Source organism: Myzus persicae, unplaced genomic scaffold (genome assembly GCF_001856785.1).
Source record: "Myzus persicae strain clone G006 unplaced genomic scaffold, MPER_G0061.0, whole genome shotgun sequence".
Classification (NCBI taxonomy): domain Eukaryota; kingdom Metazoa; phylum Arthropoda; class Insecta; order Hemiptera; family Aphididae; genus Myzus; species Myzus persicae.
Genome location: NW_019103890.1, coordinates 55,579 through 79,314, shown reverse-complemented (window position 1 = coordinate 79,314; position 23,736 = coordinate 55,579). Strand labels below are relative to the sequence as shown.

General features: G+C 27.3%; 3 protein-coding genes across 3 annotated transcripts; all 3 read left to right on the top strand.

Moving 5' to 3' along the window:
* The first annotated feature begins 1,356 nt into the window (after positions 1 to 1,356).
* On the top strand, positions 1,357 to 3,751 carry LOC111035981 (probable ribosome production factor 1). The gene is made up of 2 exons (XM_022317839.1): positions 1,357 to 1,573; positions 2,785 to 3,751. Exons 1-2 carry the CDS (start codon positions 1,535 to 1,537, stop codon positions 3,700 to 3,702), a joined length of 957 nt encoding a protein of 318 aa, XP_022173531.1. The 5' UTR covers positions 1,357 to 1,534; the 3' UTR covers positions 3,703 to 3,751.
* A 3,050-nt stretch (positions 3,752 to 6,801) lies between these two features.
* On the top strand, positions 6,802 to 10,142 carry LOC111035977 (serine/threonine-protein kinase RIO1). The gene is made up of 10 exons (XM_022317833.1): positions 6,802 to 7,006; positions 7,563 to 7,711; positions 7,773 to 7,995; positions 8,072 to 8,323; positions 8,773 to 8,959; positions 9,032 to 9,150; positions 9,212 to 9,315; positions 9,380 to 9,585; positions 9,657 to 9,902; positions 9,975 to 10,142. The coding sequence occupies exons 1-10, from the start codon at positions 6,969 to 6,971 to the stop codon at positions 10,080 to 10,082; spliced, it is 1,632 nt and encodes a 543-aa protein (XP_022173525.1). The 5' UTR covers positions 6,802 to 6,968; the 3' UTR covers positions 10,083 to 10,142.
* A 3,319-nt stretch (positions 10,143 to 13,461) lies between these two features.
* On the top strand, positions 13,462 to 21,127 carry LOC111035967 (glycylpeptide N-tetradecanoyltransferase 1). Its single transcript, XM_022317811.1, has 11 exons — positions 13,462 to 13,775; positions 13,838 to 13,937; positions 14,570 to 14,684; positions 16,627 to 16,843; positions 16,906 to 17,022; positions 17,087 to 17,257; positions 17,464 to 17,644; positions 17,712 to 17,829; positions 20,639 to 20,784; positions 20,848 to 20,985; positions 21,048 to 21,127. Exons 1-11 carry the CDS (start codon positions 13,711 to 13,713, stop codon positions 21,066 to 21,068), a joined length of 1,389 nt encoding a protein of 462 aa, XP_022173503.1. The 5' UTR covers positions 13,462 to 13,710; the 3' UTR covers positions 21,069 to 21,127.
* The last annotated feature ends 2,609 nt before the right edge of the window (positions 21,128 to 23,736 follow it).

Sequence of the window (23,736 nt, the reverse complement as noted above, 5' to 3'; positions counted from 1 at the left end):
ATCAACCTCAATATAAACCACTTGTCCGCCTATCTTCAAACAAAATATGGGGTAGAAAATATCTTCTCTAAACTTTCCCTAATTTCTAACCATCCTTCCGTAAACCAAAGTAGCCAGTAGGTACCAATAGCTTCACTGGGTGCTCCCCCCCTCAGACATCATATCAACTCATACCAAAGTTCTGTTTTTTTTCTTAACCAGTAACCACCATAATGACATAATATCATTCTTGTTGTGTACATATTTTGTATAGATATTTTTTCCTAATAATAAATAAATAATAAAATTAGAACTTTGAAATTTTAAAAATCGTATAGAGTATAATTTACTATTTACTAGTATTCAGTGCTATTGTGGATTAAAGCATTTTTTTTTTATTTATTAGAAAATTTACAATCTGTATTAACAAAAACACGAGTAAATGTGGTAACATGTTTAACGTGTTTGTTAAGATGGCCTATTGATTTTTTTTTAATTTTATCATATCATAAAAGATCTCGACAACGTGCTTTTTAAGGCGACCAGGGTGTTGTCAGATAGTGTAAGTGAGGATGGGTGAGATCTAAGAGGATTTTGGAGTCGCTGTAGTTTTTTTGTGAATTTAATGTAATATTGTTTGGATTTTTAAGTTCTTGTGGAGTGCATTATTTGTGATATACCACAGAGGCAATGAGACGGAAGGATATGGACTGGAATGCTTGGTTTGTATTTGGGACGGTTTGGAGCTTTCCCAGATTTGTGAGCCATAAGGCTAGATGGGCCTTATAAGAGAGAATTATATATTGTTAATTTTGAATTTATTGAAAATTTGGACCGTACCTAATATTGGGCGAAGTATGTGTAGGCAATTATTTAATAATTTGCGTTTGGATTTTAGGTGTGGGCCCCATGTTAATCTTTTATCGATTACGAACCCTAGATTTTTTACCTATAGTGTAATAGGAATATCAACACCTTGCAGTTGAAGGGGTGGAGATTTTTTTTCGTGAGTGCGAACTGCGAATGGAACACGAAATGATTTTTCAGGGTTTATTTTGACTCGCTATCTAGTTCATAGTTGCTCAGGTACAAGTTAAATCGAGGTGATTTTTAAGGGCAGAGGAATCTATATAAGGATCTGTGTCGGAAGTAAGAATGGCATAAAAGAATTAAGAATAGTGGCATAGACAGAATTACAGAAATTATCTGTTAAAATTAGATGAACTGTTTTTTATTAACTATTATCTAACTTCCAAGTCGAAATGAGGATTCCTTATCTCAATGCCTGGGTCAATTGCCAACTTTACGCACATATCGGCAACACTGGACGACGGACTGGGCCTTCTAATTTTTCATTATCTATGAAAACATCATTGATAATTATTAATTTTTTGATGTCGGCAATCGGCATCCGCATGTGGCATTCACGCATTGTTTTTAATAAATTTCTGTTATATAGTCTACTATTTTTAGAGTATAGAACTGAGTGGTGTGTACCAGTGCACTGATTGACGTCGGACGTATAAAATATTATTAACCATTTCGCTTGTCAAAAATGGATTTAAAAGAAATAGAACCAGAAAATGAAGTCAATGTAAGTAATTTTTTTTTGTTAAGTTATTTATTTCTGGCGGCATTAACTATTAACAATAGGTAGGTACCAATAGCTTAAATAAAAATCTTCTGAATATGTTTATTCATCAAAAGCTTAAAAATGTCAAAATTTAAAGATGTTATTAAAAGTAATATATAATATATGTATTATTTACATTTACCTTATAAACATTTTCTAGCGCCAATTGAGTTATCATTAATAATTCTATTGTATAATAATTTATTGAAGGTTTCTAGTGTACATTCATTTAATTGGTCACTATATGGATGTGTAATGTGTTAAATTTGAATATAAATAAAAATCAGGATCAAATAATAAGTCAATCAATCTACAATTATAAATTGGTTGGTTTATTCAAACTCTTCTGTGTTTAACAAAAATATTTTTCCAAGTCTGTCTAGTTAGGTTTAATAAAATGTGCATCAACTTTCCTGGCTCCCTCATACATCTATAGTTTCATTACTAGATATTTTTATTATCAACATAATATTATTAATTTGTCTAATACAAGTTTTTATGTTAGCATTGTATTGTCTATACTCTGTCTCAAAAAAAGAACAAACATTTTTTGTTCATTGTGAATGATGCGATTGGCTCTTTGAGAGCCTAGTGATCACTCTATCACTCTGAAGTTGGTGGGAAATGCGCAGAACTGACGTAAATCGGTCGGCCAACTGATTTTTATCTTTTGAGGCAGAGTATACATAATATTTTTTCTGTGTGGAGTCAACTGGTGATTATTACAGTTAGATATATTTTATATTTAAAAAATTATAAAATGTTCAGTTTTTATGGCTAATGATTGAAAATGTATAACAAGGAGTCTGATATATAAATAATAAATAAACTACTCTAATCACAACAATATCATCAAATATACTTAATAATATTATAGACTGACAAACAGTCTTCGCTCTGAACCGTTTTTTTGTTTACAATGATTTTATATCATTGAATTCATATTTAACATATCTATTACAGCAACTTAAAAATGCAATTAATGACTAAATATGCATTATTATTAATTAAGTATTGTAGTTGACACAAATTCATATACAATGATTTAGGTATTACAAAAAAGTAAAACCAAAAATATTGAGCGTTAGTTATTATAACATATTGTATCTACATAATTTATGGTATGCCATTTTTATTAATAATTTATACAAATGTGTGTATTTTTTTTTTAGGAAGATCCTTCAGGACCAGAGTTACCAAAATTAGCTCGAAAGAAACCTAGAGGATTACTTAGACAAGAAAAGTTAAAAGACTTAAAAAATAAAAAAAAAATTCAAAAAAGAGATAGAAAACTTAGAAAAGCTAGTGGTGATCCCAAGCAAGTGCCTCGAACAATCGAAAACACCAGGGAACCAGATTCAACAGTATTCCACTCCGATGATGAAGATTATGATCAAAAAACACAAGATCTAGCAGCTGAATTTGAACATGATGAATTTGCTGATTATTATTCAGACCTTTATAAACCTAAAGTGTTGATTACATACAAGGAAAAACCTCTGAGGAAGGTAAGAGAATTCGGTAAAATTTTAACTGAAATTGTACCTAATTCTGTTAGAATTTTTCGTCGTGACGCTTCTGTAAAAGAAACAATTCAAGCTGCTATTAATAAAGGATATACAGATTTAATAATCATAAATGAGGACCGTAATGAACCTAATGGTTTAATTCTTGTACATTTACCTGAGGGACCAACAGCATATTTTCGTTTAAGTAATGTTATATTTCCAAACAAAAGGCAACGCAAAGAATTTACTGACCATAGGCCAGAAGTAATCACTACAAATTTTACCACAGGATTAGGTAAAACTGTAGCTCGTATGTTAGGTGCAGTGTTTCATCAAGACGCAGAATTTAAAGGCAGACATGTTGTGACAATGCATAATCAGAGAGATTACATATTTTTCCGGCATCACAGATATAAGTTTTTAAAAAATAAACCATATCTCAGAGAATTGGGACCTAAGTTTACATTGAGATTGCAATATCTTCAAGAGGGTTTATACGATCCAAAATGTGGTGAATACAGGTGGATAATGACTGATAAAAGACATAAAATTGAAACAAGTCGAAGAAGATTTTTTTTGTAATTTGTGTTCTTTTTTAAATAAAAATGTATCAATTAGCTACATACTTACATATGATTCTGATTTTATTTAAAACATTCCTGTTAGTAAGACAATAGTATTTTATAATTACACAATATTATTACATTATAACGGTTTTAAATCCATAAATCCAATAACTTTTTTTTTAAACCCACACGGCCACTCATATCAAATTCAAATTTAAAAAAATTGAATATTTTAAGGAAAAATAATAGTATAGTTCTCCTACTTGTCATTGGTATATCTAAAAATATTAATCACTTTTAAAAACTACTAGGAATTTTTTACCACTAAGCCCCAGAAGTACCAACTATATATTATACTGGATTCACTTTCCTACTAGAAAAATGCTGATGTAGAAATCCAAGCATTTTTACTGCCTCTGTCAGATTATAAAAAAATACACTTTTGTAAAATCAATTCATCACTCAAAATCTGAAATGTATATATAAATAGTTAATAAGTATTAAGTATTTCAATAAAAGGGCAGCTCGGGCTCCAGAAAAATAAGACAGTATAAAATATAACTAGGAATACGATGGGGTGCTGCTCAGAGGAAAGTGAATGCATTGAAAAATATGATAAATTAACTTTAACATTAGGCAACATTTTTAAGCTAGACAGTAAAAGGAAAAAACGCCAAATAAGGTGATGGTTAAGAAAAAATATTGGACATCCAACAGGTGTAATTTTAGGTTGATACTTAGAAATGAGGACATTATGTAAGTAACATCTATCATATCATAGTCCATTGTAGAGAATATATTGGACACTGACACTTCTAAGTTCTTATGATATTGTACTGTTCAACTGTTGTAACAAAGTCCCCAAGATTCAAACTATGTGTTTGTGACTCTTCAAATAAATGTTATCAGATGAATTTGATGATATAAATATTATTACTGGATTTGCTTGAATCAAATAATTAGATTGATTTAATTTACTGATTGGAAAACAAAAAACAAATTCAAGTTTGATAAAGAGTTATACATTTGATTATTTTAATAAAAGCTTTGGGAAGCATTCATCACTGGGTTCTAAGAATGTATCACTAAATATTAAAGGAGAATATTTTTAATGTAATTTCAAAGGAGGGGAGATGATAATTTCAAAAGATGAGTGGCATCATATATATGAAAATGGACTAAATACAAAAAGATATACATTAAGAATAAACTAATTAATTCAATTTTAATTTCTATATTTATTTATTTATTTATTTTTTTTATTAGCTGCTGGTATGAAACCATTTTAGCTCAACAATTATTTTCTTAAGGGTTTACAGCTTATATATATATACATCTAACTATCTAAGAAAGATACATATAACATAAAATACATACAACAATTAAATATAGCAATTTTGTATATTTATTTATTGCTCGATTATTTTTTCTAAAAAAACAGAATATTTGACTAACAATATTTAAATTAAATTATCATGAAAAATAAGCTGATATCTAATTATAGTATTACAGTAAGTTAAATTAATTCTTGCTGTTAACATTGTGAACACAATTTAACAATATACCTACTTTAAAAGTTTCAAGTACTCGCTAAAAATATTTTTAAATTACCATGAAATAACTATATAATATTTTTATTCTCATTTATCTGTTTAAATGTCTGATTTCATCCAAATTTGAACTTAAGATGTCTATAAATAAACTGTAAGAATATTTAAATCTAAGTTTTTTTTGGTTACAATATTAACTACTTACAAAAACCTTCATTACATTTTTAATTCATAACTATATAATTTTAACAACAAATAATTTGGAAATTTTTGTGATTTTGATGAATTTTATCAACATTTTTACTTTAATTTTAAATGTTTATAGACAAAAATTGTATGTATACATCTTTAATCATAAGTAAATAAAAAATTATAAATTATATAATTATTTAGTTATGTCTTTAATATTATTATGAACTGAATAACTGATATTCCATCCATATGAAACAAAATAATTGGAATAATGCACCACAAATAATAAATATATTATATCCAGTTTGTTATTTAACAACACTACACAGCTGGCATAGAATATATCTATTCTGTAATTAACAAATTATGGTAAGTGATGCCACTATTTTCATTATAATATAATATAATATTTTGTTATACATCATACATGGGAATCAGGAGTAGGGATGTGACTATGTAAGTTTTGTTTTATACACTTCACAGTAGTACAAAATTGTATTAAACACATAGTATAAAATAAAAAATAGGTAATATTATTAGAAAATGAATTTGATATTTAGAGATAGTTATAATTTACTATGAATTGCAACTACATAATTTTTTAATTATTTCTAGTTACTAAGTATACTAGGGTAGGTAGCATGCCTTCAAATATTAATTTAGGTACTCTAAAATTATTCTTATATATTGTGACTGGTTTTTAAATGTTTTCTGAAATTAAGCCATTGCCCATTTAAAAATTGGTGATATTGAGATAATATACTATTATAGTTTTATAATCTGTGTTCAATCTCCGATAATTTAAGGTAATTCAAAGTTCTATACGGTATATTACTGGTATAAGGGTATGTCTGTTATTTAAAATTGAGAAATACACAATGTATTATGCAAATAATAGGTTAGGTTTTTAACAATAACACTAAGATATTCATCTTTTTGACACTATGAGAATGATTGTCAGATGAATGGACACTTAAAACATCACTTGCACTGTTTAGTAAGGATTTTCTTATTATACTAGTTTTAAATGATAATCATATTATAGATATGCATTAAATTATTACTTTATCTACTAAGAAATAAATAAATAATACTCCCATTTTAGGCTATAGACCTACTCCTATGTTTGTTAAAATATATAATATTAATATTAATATACGTATTATAATGAAAATAATTGTTGAAAAGTGGCCTATATAGTATATTTATATAGGTACTATAAAGGCAATTTTATATACGGCTCCGAAATGTTTTTTCCTGCGAGATCCATTTGTCAATACTTTCTTGTCCCTTTATTATCTTTGGTTATCATATTATGGCAGTATTGATAACAGTGCTTATACTTTTTATTTTGATAGTTGATAAATAATTATAGAATAGATACGATTACACGTGCTATCGTGCTATACTGCCTATTCGAGACTCGAGTCTTGTGCTGTTGTGCATTTGTGCTACGTAGTAAGTTACTAAGTTAGTAGTAAAGTTTTTACGTTGTACCTGAAAATAACCTCCGTGCTTTGCACTTTCGCCGTCGTCAAAAATGCATCAGTTCAGTGATGCAGAAGATGACAATTCCCCGTAAGTACCTATATTTTTATGATTACAATTATTTAACTTTGGAAACTTTGGTAACGTATAATAATATAGATCTATAATAGGTTGATTTCATATATTCCAATTCATTATTAATTTTCATCTGTGACATTTAGTGCATAAGTTTGGACAGAAGAACATAATATCAATGATTAATACAAATATTTGATATTTTTCTTAGGATTTCACTCATAACCCAGCTTTTGCCAAAAAAAAAAAAATGAATCTAAGTATTATAATAGCAACACCTGTAACACACCTATAATCATGGTCACGGTCATTACTAGGATTTAATATTTATAGGAGCATAGAAGCTAGAGTCCTAGTAAACCTGAGTTCAAAATAACCAGTGGGGTGAATAATCCTTTAGATCCTTCTGTCATGTTACAGAGCCTAGGGAGTTTTTATAAAATAAAAGTTGAAGATGAACCATAGAGTAAAAGCTTCCCCCTCCCACATCATTAAAAATAAAATTCAAAAACTAAGCATAACTATACTTAAATTTGAATGTATTATGTAATTATGTATTTTATATTTCTAGATTGGTCATTAATGACAATGGGGACATATCTAAATTGTTTGGTGAAATGACTTTTAATAATAATGGCCGTAAGTTATTAAATGATCAAAATACATATGATACTGATTACTCAGACGACAGCAGTGACGATGAAACACTTTTTGATAATGGTAATAAGTGAGAAAAAATAGGTTAATTATTATTTATAATGTCTCATTTTTAATTAAATAGGATGTTATAGTAAAAAAGGTGCAAATGAAATTAAGGCTCAAATTCAATCTACTACTCCTAACCAACAGAATAAAAACATTAAAATTAGTGATTATCAACCATCAGACAATCTATTTAAAAAATATTTAGACAAAGTAAATACAGATCCGTATGAAGGCCCTGTACTTACTCATGAAGCATCCAATAAACTGATGGAAAGTTACAAAAAAGCTGATGCCATGCGGTATAGTTTATTAATATTTAAGACATTACATTACATACTTTACATTACAAGTCAAATGTTTTTTTTAATTTTTTAGATTTAGAAATAAAGACAAGTGCGACAGAGCTACAGCTGAACAAGTTATGGATCCAAGAACTCGAATGATACTATTTAAATTGCTTAACAGAGGAATGATTGGACAAATTGATGGGTGTATATCTACTGGCAAGGAAGCCAATGTGTATCATTCAACTTCAACTGATAGTGAAAAACATTATGCTATTAAAGTATTTAAGACATCAATATTGGTGTTCAAAGATCGTGATCGTTATGTTACCGGTGAATTCAGGTACCTATTCAAAAGTACCCAATTAGTTTATTATTTTGCAGATTTAAAACTTGATTTGATGATTAAATTATATTTATGTATGTACAGTATATTTATGTACTATCAACATAAATAGGTTTTTGTTAGCCATGAACATTATTTTAAAATAATATTTTTAGAAATTTAAGATGAATTCATTAATTTTTAATATTTAATATTTTCCTGTTTTTTTTACCCTCCAGTGTATGTTGAAGAAAACACTATTAATAAGCACTTAATGTTTAAATTATGCTAAAAAAAAAATTGAAACTTATTATAACAGTTCCAAACTTGTTCAGAATTTCTTTTAAGAAAAAGTTAATTATTTAGACAATATAAGTTACCATTTTTGAATATTTTAAAATATTTGAAATTATCAACTTAAAGATTCTCTTTTGTAACATAAATTTATTGTATTTTTGCTTTTATAGATTTAGACATGGTTACTGCAGGCATAATCCAAGAAAAATGGTACGTTTATGGGCTGAAAAAGAAATGCGTAATCTTGCTCGAATGTATGCAGCTGGTCTACCAGTACCTCAACCAATTTTGTTAAGATCACATGTTCTAATGATGTCTTTTATCGGTAAAGATGGTTGGCCTGCTCCAAAATTAAAAGTATTCATGCTGGATATATTTAACAAATTTTCTTTGGGTACTTATCTGTTTATAATATTTTTATTTTAACAGGATGCTCGTTTGACTACGTCTAAAGCGTGCCAACTTTATAGAGATTGTTTAATAATTATGTGGAAACTATACAACATTTGTAAACTTGTACATGCTGATCTTAGCGAGTTTAATTTATTGTAAATATATATATATTTTTTTAATATTCTTAATAAACAATCACAATAAATACAATTATAGGTATAATGATGGCGAAATAGTGATGATAGATGTATCTCAAGCTGTTGAACATGAACATCCATATGCTTTGGAATTCCTTCGAAAAGATTGTACGAATATAACAGGTAAATAATTTGCCTTATAATAAATAGATTTTTGATAATTGAGATACATGAACATTTTTTTCAGAATTTTTCCGTCACCATGATGTTGGTACATTAACTATTAAATGTTTATTTGACTTCCTCACTGATCCCACCATCACATTAGATAATATGGAAACATGTCTTGATCGTCTTCAAGCAAATATGGTCAACTCAGATCCATTAACAAATGAGGAAATGGTTGAACAAGAAGTATTCAAAAATGCATATATACCAAAAAATCTAAATGAAGTACAGTATACAATATATCTAAAATTGTTTATCAAATTGAATTTTTGTTAAATATTTTTCAATGAATATAGGTTGTTGATTTTGAAAGGGATATTAGTATGGTCAAATCTGGTCAAACTAGTGAAGATTTGATTTATCAAAAAATTGTTGGACTTAAAGACGATTTATCTGGACCTCAAAATACACCAGCAATATTAGAAGATGATGATTCTGATACTAATAGTAGTACATCAGAAAAAGAGAGTATTAATTCTGATGAAAAGAGTAAATTTTCTAATTCTGCTAGACCAAAAAATGAAGATGCTGAAAGCAAACGAGTAAGATTTTAATATTTGATACCAAGTTATCTGTAATATCTCTATTTGTATATGTATGGTGTATATTTTTAGTTAAGAAAAAAACAAGTAAAAGATGAAAAAGCAGATAAGCGGAAGGTTAAATTGAAAAAACATTTGAAAAAGAGAAAAGAAAAGACAACTCAGTGTAGAAAAAAATAATTATTATTTAGTTATTGTTAAACATGCTTTGGTAATAAACGGTTATACATTTTCGATCTATTCAAGTGGATTTTCTATTTTAGGTTCTTCAAATTTGATTTCGGGAAAACGTGTTAGATCTTCATCATTACTGAACCCGTATGATGCTCTTAGTTTAGATTCCAATTTATTAATTTCATTACACAAATCATTACATTCAACTGACTGAGTCATCATTAATTGTATATATTCTTCTCTTTTGTCAAAAATAATTTTCTTTATTTCATTTTCAGACTTGATTTTTTCAATATTTTCACAACTGTTCATATTACTTATAACATAAGTTCTAGAGTTTTTGGTTATAACACTTACATTTTTTATTAATGTTCTCATCATTTTGAATGATTGTTAGTGAATTGATTAAGATAATGAACAATTATTATAAACTATTAAATGTTTGAAAACAATTTAAAACTGAATCTTTTATGTTATTGACTTTGACTACTGTTATAAAAAAAAAGTTAGTTTATTAATTTCTGTATGGCCAAACACAAAATAAAAACTTATTTAAAAAATAATAATTGAATCTCTTGTAGTCAATAACAATCTTCTAAAATGTGCAGTCTGTCTTAGACAAAATATCACTAAGTTTTAAGGTTTTTTTAAAATTGCTATTCAAGTAAACCCACCAAAATCCATTGAAAAAAATGTTTATAATTATAATTTATAATAATTTGTATTCATAACATATTTCATATATTTTTTTACAATAGATGACCAAAAATGGCAATAGACGAATTAGATATACAACTAGTGGCATATCTAGGACTATCTTGAGTTGGGTGTTAGGTGATATATTATATCATATTCGTCACAACGAGAGTGAAAAAAAAGCAAACATTTATATCTGATTGTATGATGTAGAGAAAACCTATTTTTAATTTGGTTTTAAAAAAAAATTAACTTATGGCAATAAAATTAATTAAACTCATTAAAACTACTGCATAACATGAAAAAATATTTAACCAGTTAGTTTGAAGTATCTGTAAAAAAAAATTTGTTATAACTTAAAAGTAACTTAACTTTTTAACTTGTTAATTTCCAGCCTTGTGTATTTGTATTAACAACATAAGCATCTATCTTAATAATTAAAAAATTTAAGTGACTGACAAATATTAATATTAATTAATATTACATTATGTTAATCAGAAACATGTACAAGATTTTACGTCTTAAAAACAAACTTTTGGAAATAGTTTATAAACCTTACATTAATTCGGTGGTTCCCAACTGGTCTGTGAGTCATCTTAAGTGGTTAAACAACATTTTTAACGTGCTAATAAGTTACACTAATTAAGTACCTATTGATAGCCTAAACTTGTATTATTTTTTTTAAATAAATAAAAGCATATGTTTCAAGAGCATTTACTGTATTGCTGATTTTATTGAGTATGTATAAATTATAAGTTATAAAAAAATACTGTTAATGATGGGGGGAGTGGAGTTAAGTAGTGGTTTGTTTTTTTTTTTTTATTTTTACAAGAAATTTACAATCTGTTCTTAACTAGAACAATAAGCAAATGTGCAAAGGGTATTTACATATGAATTTTTGATGGAAGAAACCACCCATTGGTGGTACTACCTAATTTTGTGTTCTTAAGTTTTAAGGTAAGCTAGTTTTAGTTATTAGACAGAAGGTCTCGGCACCATCTTCGCTTAAGCCGTCTAGGTGGATTACCTGGAATGGATAAGGTAGATAGTTTTTTAATTATAAGGAAATATTACAATAGTGGTCCTGCCTAATGTTCAGTTGAGAACCACGTCCCTAATTAAACACAATGCTATTGTAGTGGCTTAGAAAATGAAAAAAAAAATAATTATAAAAAGTCTCAAGACTGATAGTTGTAACTTGTTTTGATGCTGAAAGTTTAAAAATAAATAAAAATATAAGATATGTAGTCTTCAGTGATGAACCTTAATACTACGCACAATCAAGGATCAACTCCTATCAGCTCTTGTTTCAGTGATGTATTACACTTAACTATCCATCATACAATTGATTTTGGTAAAACATGTATTGACTATAGATACGCAGTATACAAATGAATACACTTGACTAATTTTAGAAATCGATGATTTTTTACGTCCCAACCAGTCTTTTTTTACTTATACACAAATTCCGACTATGTGCACGAACAATGTGGCAAAATAATTTATCATATTTATGATATATGCTTATTTTCGGTGCAATTAATTATCGTAGGGCCATGATGCCAACACAATTTACTTAAAACTTCGAATAATAACATCAAGCATTTACGCATAAAATGGGCGTTATTTTAACTTTAAGGTTTCGAATGTTTCAACGCAATATTACAGCGACACCAAAACCTAATGAAATGCAACTCAACTTACATTTTTTCTGAACTCAAAAAAAATTTTACAAAGGACAGGTTGGAGGTGCCTTGAGCATATAAAGTATATATATACAGCTATAAGTTTTGTATATAATGAAATATTGAAAATTTGAAATCTTTATATCCTACTTCAATTTGTTGAGTGACCTCAGCGCTCCTAGTGTTATCTAACTCTCTAAATTGTTTATTTGTCTATCCTTAAGCCTTTGGCAACCAATTTCATCACACCACCCAAAAAAAATCAAAAAGTTTACATGGGCGCTTATTTGTATTTCATATTATAATAATAAATAAAAATTAATTGTTCGTACTCTACCATAGCCATTACTTGTTTTATACCAATGTCTATGTGCTTCTACAGTTCTACACATGTTAATAATATGTTATCGATACTTGATGGATTATATGGTATTTGAAGTTTGAACCATAGAGTAGGTAAAATACTCTATGATCTAAGATTTGCACAAATAATTTTAAATATGGCTTATCAATTATTATTATTTTATTTTAGTTCATAATTGATAACGATTACAATTTAAATTTGTATTTCGTACTCCCACACATTGATATTTATTGTGTATCTTTTAGTTCAATTAGTTCTGTGGTTTTATTATTTTTGCACGCATTACCATAGTTACTACTACCTAGAGAGCTTTAATAATAAAAATAGTATAATATAATTTATATATATATATATATATATAGTATAATTAAGCTCTCTACTACTATTAAAAAAATACGGTGTAATAATCTGTATTCCAGTCGTGGGGCTTTGTAATGTAAACATGTTAAATTGATCATCATTCATCATTGTAATGTGTAAGGAAATACAGATTATTAACAGTATGTCAGTATAATATATCGATTGTGAAATATTACGATTTCGATCTTAAAAATCCGTTGATATTATATATCGATTACTATCATTTATCAAATAGAATCCCACAAACCAGGTTATGCAACCTCGTGACCTATGATTATTAAAAAAGAATCATACATTTATTTTAATTTTATTGCCGAACGCCGAACGCCGAATGCCGAATGCCGATAATGCTTTTTTCTTTCTGAGCTCCAACATTTCGAGTATTTTAATAAATTATTTTTAATTTTAGTTTTTAGTTCGCTATTTCTAAATTTTTACTAGTTTATTGATTCTTAGCTTCTATCCTACTTGTAAACATTTCGGTAAGGCATCTTAAAACTACACTTTCCATTACACCTTAAACATCATCATGAGTGAAACACCGAAAATTCCCGACGAGCGTCAAGCAAACACTGAAGTCAAAAAAACTAAAAAGTAACTAGAAATATAAGCTCATAGAAATCACTCCTGTTTTTCATGTTGTATTCGTTTTCTAGAAAGCGGAATAGGAGTCGTAAAAACCCTATCAAGAGAGAAATTAATGGTTTGAACGGATCTAATGACGAAGCGACTCTGCCAAATACTCTTTCTATTCAAGTTAGTATCTATTGTCTTAATAATTGGAATTTCAAATTGTGAATATATAATGAATACAATAATTAAATAACAGAATTATTTTAGGGACTAGAACACCTATATTTACAAATATTTTTAAAAAAACAACAATTGTTTGATATTATTTTAAATAATGATCGATTATATCAGTGTTTTTGTGTCTTGTTTATTCATTTTCTGCATATAAAAATTGTTTTTATAATATTACTACTGTAGAAAGCACAGTGGCGTAGTGGGAATCGTACAATTGTTTGGATCTAATAAACATACCTACCTATTATTTTTTTATATTTTTAAATGTTTTTTCAAATACAATAGTTTGTACAAATTTTTAATGACAGATAATTTTATTGGCGTGTCAATAATACATATCGTGTGACCGTTGGCGGTCTCGTGGCAGTTAACTTGTTAATGATCTAAATCAAATGATTTCATTTCTTCATTATAATTGTTTTATATGGTTGTTTATAAATCAAAATATTATATCATTATCAATAGTCTCCAAGAGCAAAATTACAGTTTTAATTATTTTCTTAAGGCAGGTAGTTGCAAACAATTTATTTGGAAAAAATTGAATCTAAGCGTTTACTTATTACAACTCCCACTTTTTGCAGGATATTCAAAAAGCAATGGAAGTCTTTTCACTTCAACAAAGAGCAGCTAAAACTCCTGAAGAAGCTTTGCATAAACAATATCGTTTTTGGTACACACAACCGGTACCTAAAATGAGTATGTAGTGTTTACCTGTTTTTATTTTAATAATATTTATTAAAAGCTATAGTACTGTTAACAATTGGTGAGTATTTTAACCGCAGTACATATTAATCACCTTATTTAATTCAACGGGCCGTGCTCAATATACAAAATAGTAATTATTATGACAATCAACAAACTACGTAATTTGAAGAAAAAACGAAGTAATAGTTAGAATATACAATTTTAATAAATTAGATTAATGCCTAATAAGTAGGAAGTTACAACATTTTATAATAAAATAAAAGACACATGATGCTTAAAATATTGTAGTGAATTAAATGCAAAAATATCATTATTCTACTAGATTAACTAACTTTTATGAATTCTAATAGTCTAGTTGTTTTATTCCTAATAAATTATTCCTTGATTGTTGAAAGTAATATTTTTATCAAATAATGCCACCAAATCGTTTGAATTTAATTCAGCCGCACACCATTGGCACTAAAAATAAAACCAATAGTTAAATGAAATCAGTTGGAGGACATATTGTATTTTATTAAATATTTGTTAGCATATGGTATAAATCATTAACTTTATACCAATTGAAAAGCATATTTAAGTTATTCTGTTTAAGATTTGAATCTTGATGAGATTTAATAATACGTACATACTTAGGTCATCAGCAAATAAAAGTTAGTTAGGTAAAGAAATATTTTTATTTGGTAGAATGAAAATAAGAGCTTATAATTAGCAAATTGAAAACTTGATGCAAAAAAATAGTCACTCTAAAAGAGGATCACAACTGCTACTTTAATTTATTGTCTGCTTTAAGGATAAATTAAAGGATGTAAAAGAAATCGGGTTAGGTTATTTAAGATAAAAATATTGTGTAATATTATTGTATGATATTTTTTCATGTAACACTAAATGTTTTGGTTGTATTCATTAGATTTGATTTGATTTATCAAGAGTAAAGCAATGCGTGGTGCAATGTACAAAAAGACTTGTAGCTTATAAAATATAACAACGCCTAATTTTCATTTAACTATCAACCATGGCATTACAACTATAATTAACTGAATTAAAATTTTAATTACAAATTTTATTTTCCTTGATGCATTATAATATTGAAAATAGAAAAATTGGTAACATATATACGTAGTTTGAATTATCATCATTATTATTTAATAATAGACAGCCGTTATAAATTTTATATGTTCATAAAATTTAGTAAATAAATGTCACTAAATATTTTAAAAATACAAGTTACTGTGTTTAACCGTTCTGGGAAAGTTACAAATTTGAAATTGTTCCATTCAATGTAATCTAGCCAAGAACTTAAGCGTTCCCTGTAAAATTTATCATACTGGTATTGTTATAGGAAAAATACTATTATTTATAAATTATATAATATTTAGATATTGTACCATAAAATATCTAAGGTTTAATTTTAAATGTTATGAGAAGTTATTGAATGCTAATTTTCATTTTTGAACTAACATAAGGCGTTCAGTTGCGTTATTACTATTTACTTCTGGGGGGTGATATCAGAAAAATTGACACATCGGATGAATAGTCAGCACTCTCTCCTAGGAGACTTTATTAATTATACTCTATTTATGTAAGATTAACTTATAAAAGCTATGTTTTTACTTATAACATATCATGGTTTTAAACATGACACTTGTAGCATTTCATTTTTAATTTTAAAATTTTTTTATATTATTGTTTTTTGAGGTTTTTGGGATATTTCTACATAGATATTGTGACGGATGCAGCATTGCCAAACTATTTAGCCTACTCTGAAATTCTGAATTGAAAAAAATAAAACTAACCTAACCTAGTGATAACAAAATAAATTATTGTATGACCCGCTTCTATTCTAATGAGAATTAAATCCTGTTTTGAGCTGAATTTTTTAAAATTATGTCTTATAATAACAATAATTATACCTTATTTCACTTAATTTATATAGCTGAAACAATACTTAATGATGGTCCAATTGAAGAGGATAAAACAATTGATCAGATTAGAAATGAACCGTTTACATTGCCTGATGATTTTCAATGGGATACACTTAGTCTTGATGATCCTTTTGTTTTAAAAGAATTGTACACATTATTAAATGAAAACTATGTCGAAGACGAGGATAGCATGTTTCGATTTGATTACCAGCCTCATTTTTTAAAATGGTATTTTAACATCCGTACATTAAGTAAGTTGTTCAAATTGTATATTATTTAATTAATAACAGGGCTCTTCAACCTCCTGGATGGTTAAAAGAATGGCATGTTGGAGTGCGTGTCATTAAGAGTAATAAATTAGTTGGTTTCATCAGTGCCATCCCAGCTTTGCTTAAAGTCTATAACAAGTAAACATAATTTATTATTTTATTTTCTAACTATTTAATATAATATTGATTATTTTATACTTAGGTCTCAAAAAATGGTTGAAATTAATTTCCTTTGTGTTCATAAAAGATTACGTAGTAAAAGAGTTGCTCCGGTTTTGATTCGTGAAATAACTAGACGAGTGAACCAAAAGGGTATTTTTCAAGCTGTTTATACAGCCGGAATTGTGTTACCTAAACCTATAGGAACCTGCAGGTAATAAAATAAGGTTGTTTATAATATTATGAAATGTTCACCATCAATCACTGTTATTAACGTTTTAATATCAAATACATTTAATAGTTATTATTTTACTGTATTTATGTATTTTTAACAAAATAAACTTAAAGAATAATTACTAAAAATTAAAAACATTATAAATGAAACATTTCGTTCATGTTAATTGAAATTGTATTGTTTAGATATTGGCATCGTTCTTTAAATCCAAAGAAGTTAATAGATGTTAAGTTTTCACACTTAAGTCGCAATATGACCATGCAGCGGACATTGAAGTTACATAAACTTCCTGATACAACACGCACTCCTGGATTTCGCAAACTTACTGAAAAAGATTTGCCGCAAGCTCGAAAACTACTTTCTAGTGTAAGCATAAAGTACACTAACAAAAAAGTTAACCAAAGATGTAATATTTATTAATTTTACTTTTTAGTATATGAAAACCTTTGATTTGTCACCTATGTTTTCTGATGAGGAATTCAAACATTGGTTTTTGCCTCAGGAAGGAATAATTGATGCCTATGTTGTTGTAAATAATAACAAAATTACAGGTATTGTTGTACTTACTTTAAGAGGACACTATATCTGTGTGTTGTATCTGTCTTACACAGTAAATTTACATTCTGGATTCTAACAGTTTAATTATAGTTGTTATTAAAGCAAATTTACATATTAATAAATTTGTAAAAAAGAATATACTTATAATTTGTATATTTTAATTTTAAAATGAGTTATAATAATATTAATAATTAATATTTTTTTCAAATTCATATAACTTAATTTAAAATTAAACATAAATAAAACTCTTTGTTCGGCCATAGTTAATATTCTAATCTACAAATAATACAATTTTTTTATTTACTCTTAAATTAACTGTAGTGTATCTAATAAAAATCCCCTTACTTAGATTTGCTAAATTACATGATGAGGGGGGGGGGAAGGTCCAAACCTGGTGCGTCATTTTTATCAATAAACAATCATATTGATAAGTTTTTATTCATAAAATGCATGTATAAAATTTTGGTTCAAATTTCAAGATCATTTGAATATGTTTTGTTTTCTGTATGTTAAAATTGTTGAAACAAGTTTATCTTATCAGACGCCTTTTTTTCATTTTTTTTCTCAAAATACGTTTTGAAGTATGCTAAATTCAAGTGTTCGAAAAAATTATGGAAACTTACTGTTCAAAAGTTACTGTAAATCAAAGTCGTCGATATTACTAATATACCCAATGGGAAATGCATGACGTTCGATGTGAAACATCAGAGTTCAAACCCGACAAAGGACAGATAAACGTTTGCACCTTTTTCTTCAAATTTGTCAAATGTAAAAATAATATTTTACATAAATATTAAACAGTCTCGGACAATTAAAATCGAAAACATCCCTTATCCATTTGTCATGTGTTTAATTGCCTTAAATAAGTCTCATAACCTATTGACTACTTTTAATTACCGTAACTTTTTAACTGTAAGTTTCCTCAAAATTTGTTAAACACTTAAATTCAGCATACTTAAGCATGTATTGTGAGAAAAAAATGGTGTTAGGTAAAGAAGACTCATACAAATTTGTTATGTTATGATGAAATATATTTTTTTTTTATCATATTTAGAACTTCCAGTAAAAATTATTGCAGTCCGACAATTAAAATATAAACACTTAATGAGATGGTTAAAGTAATTAAGCACAATGGTGTAATAATATAAGTGACAATAAGTACAGAAAAAAAAGAGAAACTTAATTAATGTTTATAATACCAAAAATAATTAGGAGTTGATGTCTTGATTATTTGTTTATTAATATAGCAGATAGAAATGAGTTAATAATGGAGATTAAGTCAGAGAGGAATTTTGAAAGAGCTTAATTAAGATTTGAATTTTGTGGATTAATGTGCGGTTTAGAACTGGAAGTAGCAGAGGCATATGTCGGGAAAAATTGTGGAGAGTTGTTGGGGAGGACTCGGTGAATACGTTTTTTGTCTGAGATGTACTTTTGTGAAAGTTGAAGGATTTGATTGTGGCGATTTAGAATGGATTGTTAGAACCAACACCCCTTGAAACTGGCCGTATAATCCTTGTATCAGTAGAAACATTTAGCTGGACTGGAGGTATCCTTGGTACAGCTATCTGACTCGTGAGACTCGCCACATTTGACACAGCAAGATGGACGATGATAGTAATTTGTCATGTGACCATAGTCTTGACAATTGAAAAATTATGGTGGACCATACTTGGTTTTATTTGGTTTTTCAGTTACTACTTTTGTGTGTAGTAATGAAGTGATATCATTGATTTGATTGCTATCATTGAGTTTGAGGTCAGGAAGAGCACAATTAATTTTTTTTACCATGTGGATTTGTCTCACTATGTGTTCTTCTAACAATGCAAACAAAATGTCAGCACTGAGAGTAGAGTGATGGAGGTTTCTGGTAACAATTCTAAAAGAACGCTGAATGCAAGGACGAAAAGTATGGGAACTGACATTAGTTTCTACCAAATAGTTAGCCAAAGCCTTGAAATCATCATTACCATTGGGACAGACAATAAAGTGTGAAGGAGTGAACTTACATATATACTCATTAGGGCCGACGGTTTTAATACATTCTTGAATGCAGGGAAGTTATTGATGTTTCTGATGTATAGAGGTGGAGCAATGGGCTCAGCCTAGAGGTCCATGGGAGGGGGTGTCTGTACAACAATGTCGTTGAGGAAGGATAGAGCCGCATCAAATACGGAGTCATTACCAGTGTTGATGGAAGCAAAACGGTTAGGCGAGGTAAAAGTTTTGGTCTTTTCCACGTGAATAGGAGAATTTGAAGCATTGGATAATATTTGTTTTGATGACGTAGGCGTACGAGGCAGACTTACCGGAACAGACCATAATATTATATATGTTGAAAACTCTAAAGTAATTATAAAGTCAAAATTAAAATGTCGTTAGCATATCCTAAACTGTAAAATTGTTTTTGTTAAAAATGGTCATAATCATCATTATTTCTAAAACATATTTTGATTCTATTTTTCTTTGAATGAGTTATTTCAATTTTGTGTATTTATAATTGATTATTCAAAATATTTGTCTTGTTAATTGAAATTATAATTGATAAATGATTTGTGATTACTGATCGCCTACAAAATATGTATGAAGAATAAGGTATTTACAGTTATGTGACAACGACATTGATTTTGACTTAATATTAATTAATGTGGGATTTTGGGTTAAAGATAGATTGGAACCCTGTTTGATTTTCCTTCATGTTTAAACTTATTTTAGTCTGTTTACTCTACTGATTTTTATGTATTCTTACCAATGCTCTAAACAAATTATTTATATCTATTTTTCTGTATTAAATTGTTACAGATTTAGTTAGTTTTTATACGCTTCCTTCAACTATTATGCATCATCCAACTTATCGTACATTAAAGGCAGCATACTCTTTTTATAATGTATCTACTAAAACACCGTGGATTGAACTCATGCAAGACGCTCTTATTTCAGCTAGAGATGTATGTTACACTAATAATAATATTATTATTTACTATTATATTAATGCAATTTATGTTATTTAGGCTAATTTTGATGTGTTCAACGCCTTAGACCTAATGGATAATAAGGAATTTTTAGAACCACTTAAATTTGGAGTTGGAGATGGAAACTTACAATACTATTTATACAATTGGAAATGCCCTGAAATCAATAGTAACAAGGTAATAATTAAATATTTAATTATTTAGTTGTACACATTCAAATTAAATAATCTATATTACAGATTGGATTGATCCTTCAATAATAGAAGTGTCACTAAATAAAAGTTGAATAATATATGTACAATCTATGAATAATAATTAATCCCAACAACGATTGATTAATAATGTAAGTTATATTTATAAATATATATTTTTTCTTTTTTTGAAGCATTTTGCATTGTAATAATTTTTTAATTGGTAAAATATGAATTTAAAATAGTGCAAACAAATTAAATACTTAAGTTTTAATGAATGTTGAATGTTTGTTAGGGAAAAAACAACAGACAGTATATTATTGTGTAGTTGTTAAAAATAGCAAATTTCTCTGTCACAATTTTTCATAATAATATACATTAGGTTTTGGAATTTTTTTTGTAAAGGTAGTTTATTATTGATTATACCTTTTTAAAATTGTATGATCACGAATAAAATATTTTGTGAATTTATATAATAAACTATGGTTTTTGATACTCTAATAAATTGTCTTATATTTGTTAAATATGATATATACATAATTTTATATTATATACCTTATTGATTTTTTTTGATATTTCTAAGTACAAAATTAATCATTTATTTTCCCAGTTATTAAAATAATTTAAACTCATTATTATTATATCTTAATTATCAATTAATGACTTTGTGAGTATACTTAAAATACAAATATTATAAATATATATATTTCATTCAGAATTGAATATAATTTATTGTCATTAAATATTTTTAGAACTAGCCATGTCTGCATTATATTTATGTGGAAAACATTTAATTAAGAAAATTTGTATTGCTATAAAATACATTGTTTTATAAACACCCACGAGTCAGTCACAACGTATACATAATATCAGTACCTCCAATGTCGAGAATATTTCGTTATATTAAATATAATATAATAAATATAATATTTTTTACATCCTCCTAAAAGTATAACTATTATTTTATATTGCGAGAGAGACAAAGATAGCAAATGTTGACAATACTTGACATGATGTACATAAATACATTTTATTATAGTACACTATTATAAAAAGTATATTTACATAGATGTCTGAATGTATAGTAGAACCTCGATTAATCATCAATCATAGAACTAGAGTGAAGGTTCATTGAGTAATGACTTTTCAATGATGACGTATACTCATGTGCGCAATATAGACACATACTCAACAACGGAGATGGGCTACATATTTTAAAATAAGAATCTTGATACAAGTTTTAGATACTAGATGTTTAAATACATCATTTTTCACCCTTTACAGATACAAAAATATACAAGATCATTTAAAATTGTTGAAAATATTCTAGATACTCTGTTTTTACCTTTAAATACAAGTTACTATATTTAAGGTATATTTTTTAGTAATCAAAACTATTATAAGCTAATATTTATAGCTTATTAATTTATTACTTATCTATATTATTATTTTTAACTTGGTAAAGTTTTTAGTTATATACTTATATATTAATATTTTATTTTGGTTGCATATAATTAATGTTATGATGTTTATGACCTTAAAAATACTGAAAAATGCATCCAAATATGACATTCCTGTTCACTGGTTTCAATCATATGCTGTTAGCATTGATATTAAAGTAAATTTACCTATTTTCAAACTGATATGTAAGAACATTATGTGTGTTGCATTGTCGGTTTTTACAATATTTTAATTTTTAAGTGAAAAATAAGCATTTTAAAATATTAATACTTTACATAATTTTAACTCACTTAAAAATAAAAGAAAAAAACAATATGAATTAATTTTCTTACCTACCTAAAAGTTTGATACTTGGTTTATTCATTCTTATATCAAAACTAACAGCATACTATTGAAACTAGGGAACGGAAATTTGCTATGTTGTACGTGTGTTCTAGGGGTACAACATATGTGGGTGAGATGTGTACTAAATTAATAAAAAAAACATTTTTAACTTCACAAATACAAATATGCAAAAAAATATAAGCTTGCATTTGAAATATGTTGTGTAGTAATGTTAGTAATGTGTAGCAATTTTAAGTTCCACACAAGTACTAAACAGAATAGCACTAAAATATCTATTGAAAATACATCCTCCCCAAACTCTATAACAATTTAATGTTGTCAAGCCGCATTGAAACATTTAATTTTGGTCATTTTTAGTGAGGCTAAAATACGTTTTTAAAGTTAAATAATTTAGTAAAACAACTACCATATAAACACATTTATTATACATCTTTTATTGTAATGGTATATTATGGTATTATTTTTTTTTGTTACAAGTTCAAAAATAATTTATACTGCAGGCACTTTGAAAAGTTAAGATACTTTTGAAACTTATATCACGAATAAACTAATGACTATGTCAATCAGCTATCGAATCAAAAATATAAATTTAATAACGTTTGGATTATTAATATTTGCTGTTAAATTAAAAATAAAAATAAATCACACCTTAAAACTGAGGCTTAGATTGAACATGATTTTTAAAAAAAATATTGATCTTAACCGACGTCAAATATAGCCATTTACATGACATACAATTAACATGAATTTACATGAATTACAGTAATTTTAATTCTTTGGCTAAAAAAACATTAAGGCACAGTATGCCGTCAAATTAATTGAAGATTTTGCCAAAATAAAGGCTCTTTGAAAAAGTTCTTTAACTTTGAACATTTATTTTATCATACCTTTTTTTTTTTTTCTATTTGAACCGACGGCGCAGCGGGGACTG

Bases quoted from the DNA above. Each gene is read 5' to 3' on its own strand.
- LOC111035977 (XM_022317833.1), top strand. From the start codon at position 6,969: ATGCATCAGTTCAGTGATGCAGAAGATGACAATTCCCC. The intron at 7,712-7,772 runs GTAATAAGTGAG...TTAATTAAATAG, and splicing joins TGAAACACTTTTTGATAATG to GATGTTATAGTAAAAAAGGT. The intron at 9,316-9,379 runs GTAAATAATTTG...CATTTTTTTCAG, and splicing joins AGATTGTACGAATATAACAG to AATTTTTCCGTCACCATGAT.
- LOC111035967 (XM_022317811.1), top strand. From the start codon at position 13,711: ATGAGTGAAACACCGAAAATTCCCGACGAGCGTCAAGCAAACACTGAA. The intron at 14,685-16,626 runs GTATGTAGTGTT...TAATTTATATAG, and splicing joins ACAACCGGTACCTAAAATGA to CTGAAACAATACTTAATGAT. The intron at 20,785-20,847 runs GTATGTTACACT...TATGTTATTTAG, and splicing joins CTCTTATTTCAGCTAGAGAT to GCTAATTTTGATGTGTTCAA.
- LOC111035981 (XM_022317839.1), top strand. From the start codon at position 1,535: ATGGATTTAAAAGAAATAGAACCAGAAAATGAAGTCAAT. The intron at 1,574-2,784 runs GTAAGTAATTTT...TTTTTTTTTTAG, and splicing joins AACCAGAAAATGAAGTCAAT to GAAGATCCTTCAGGACCAGA.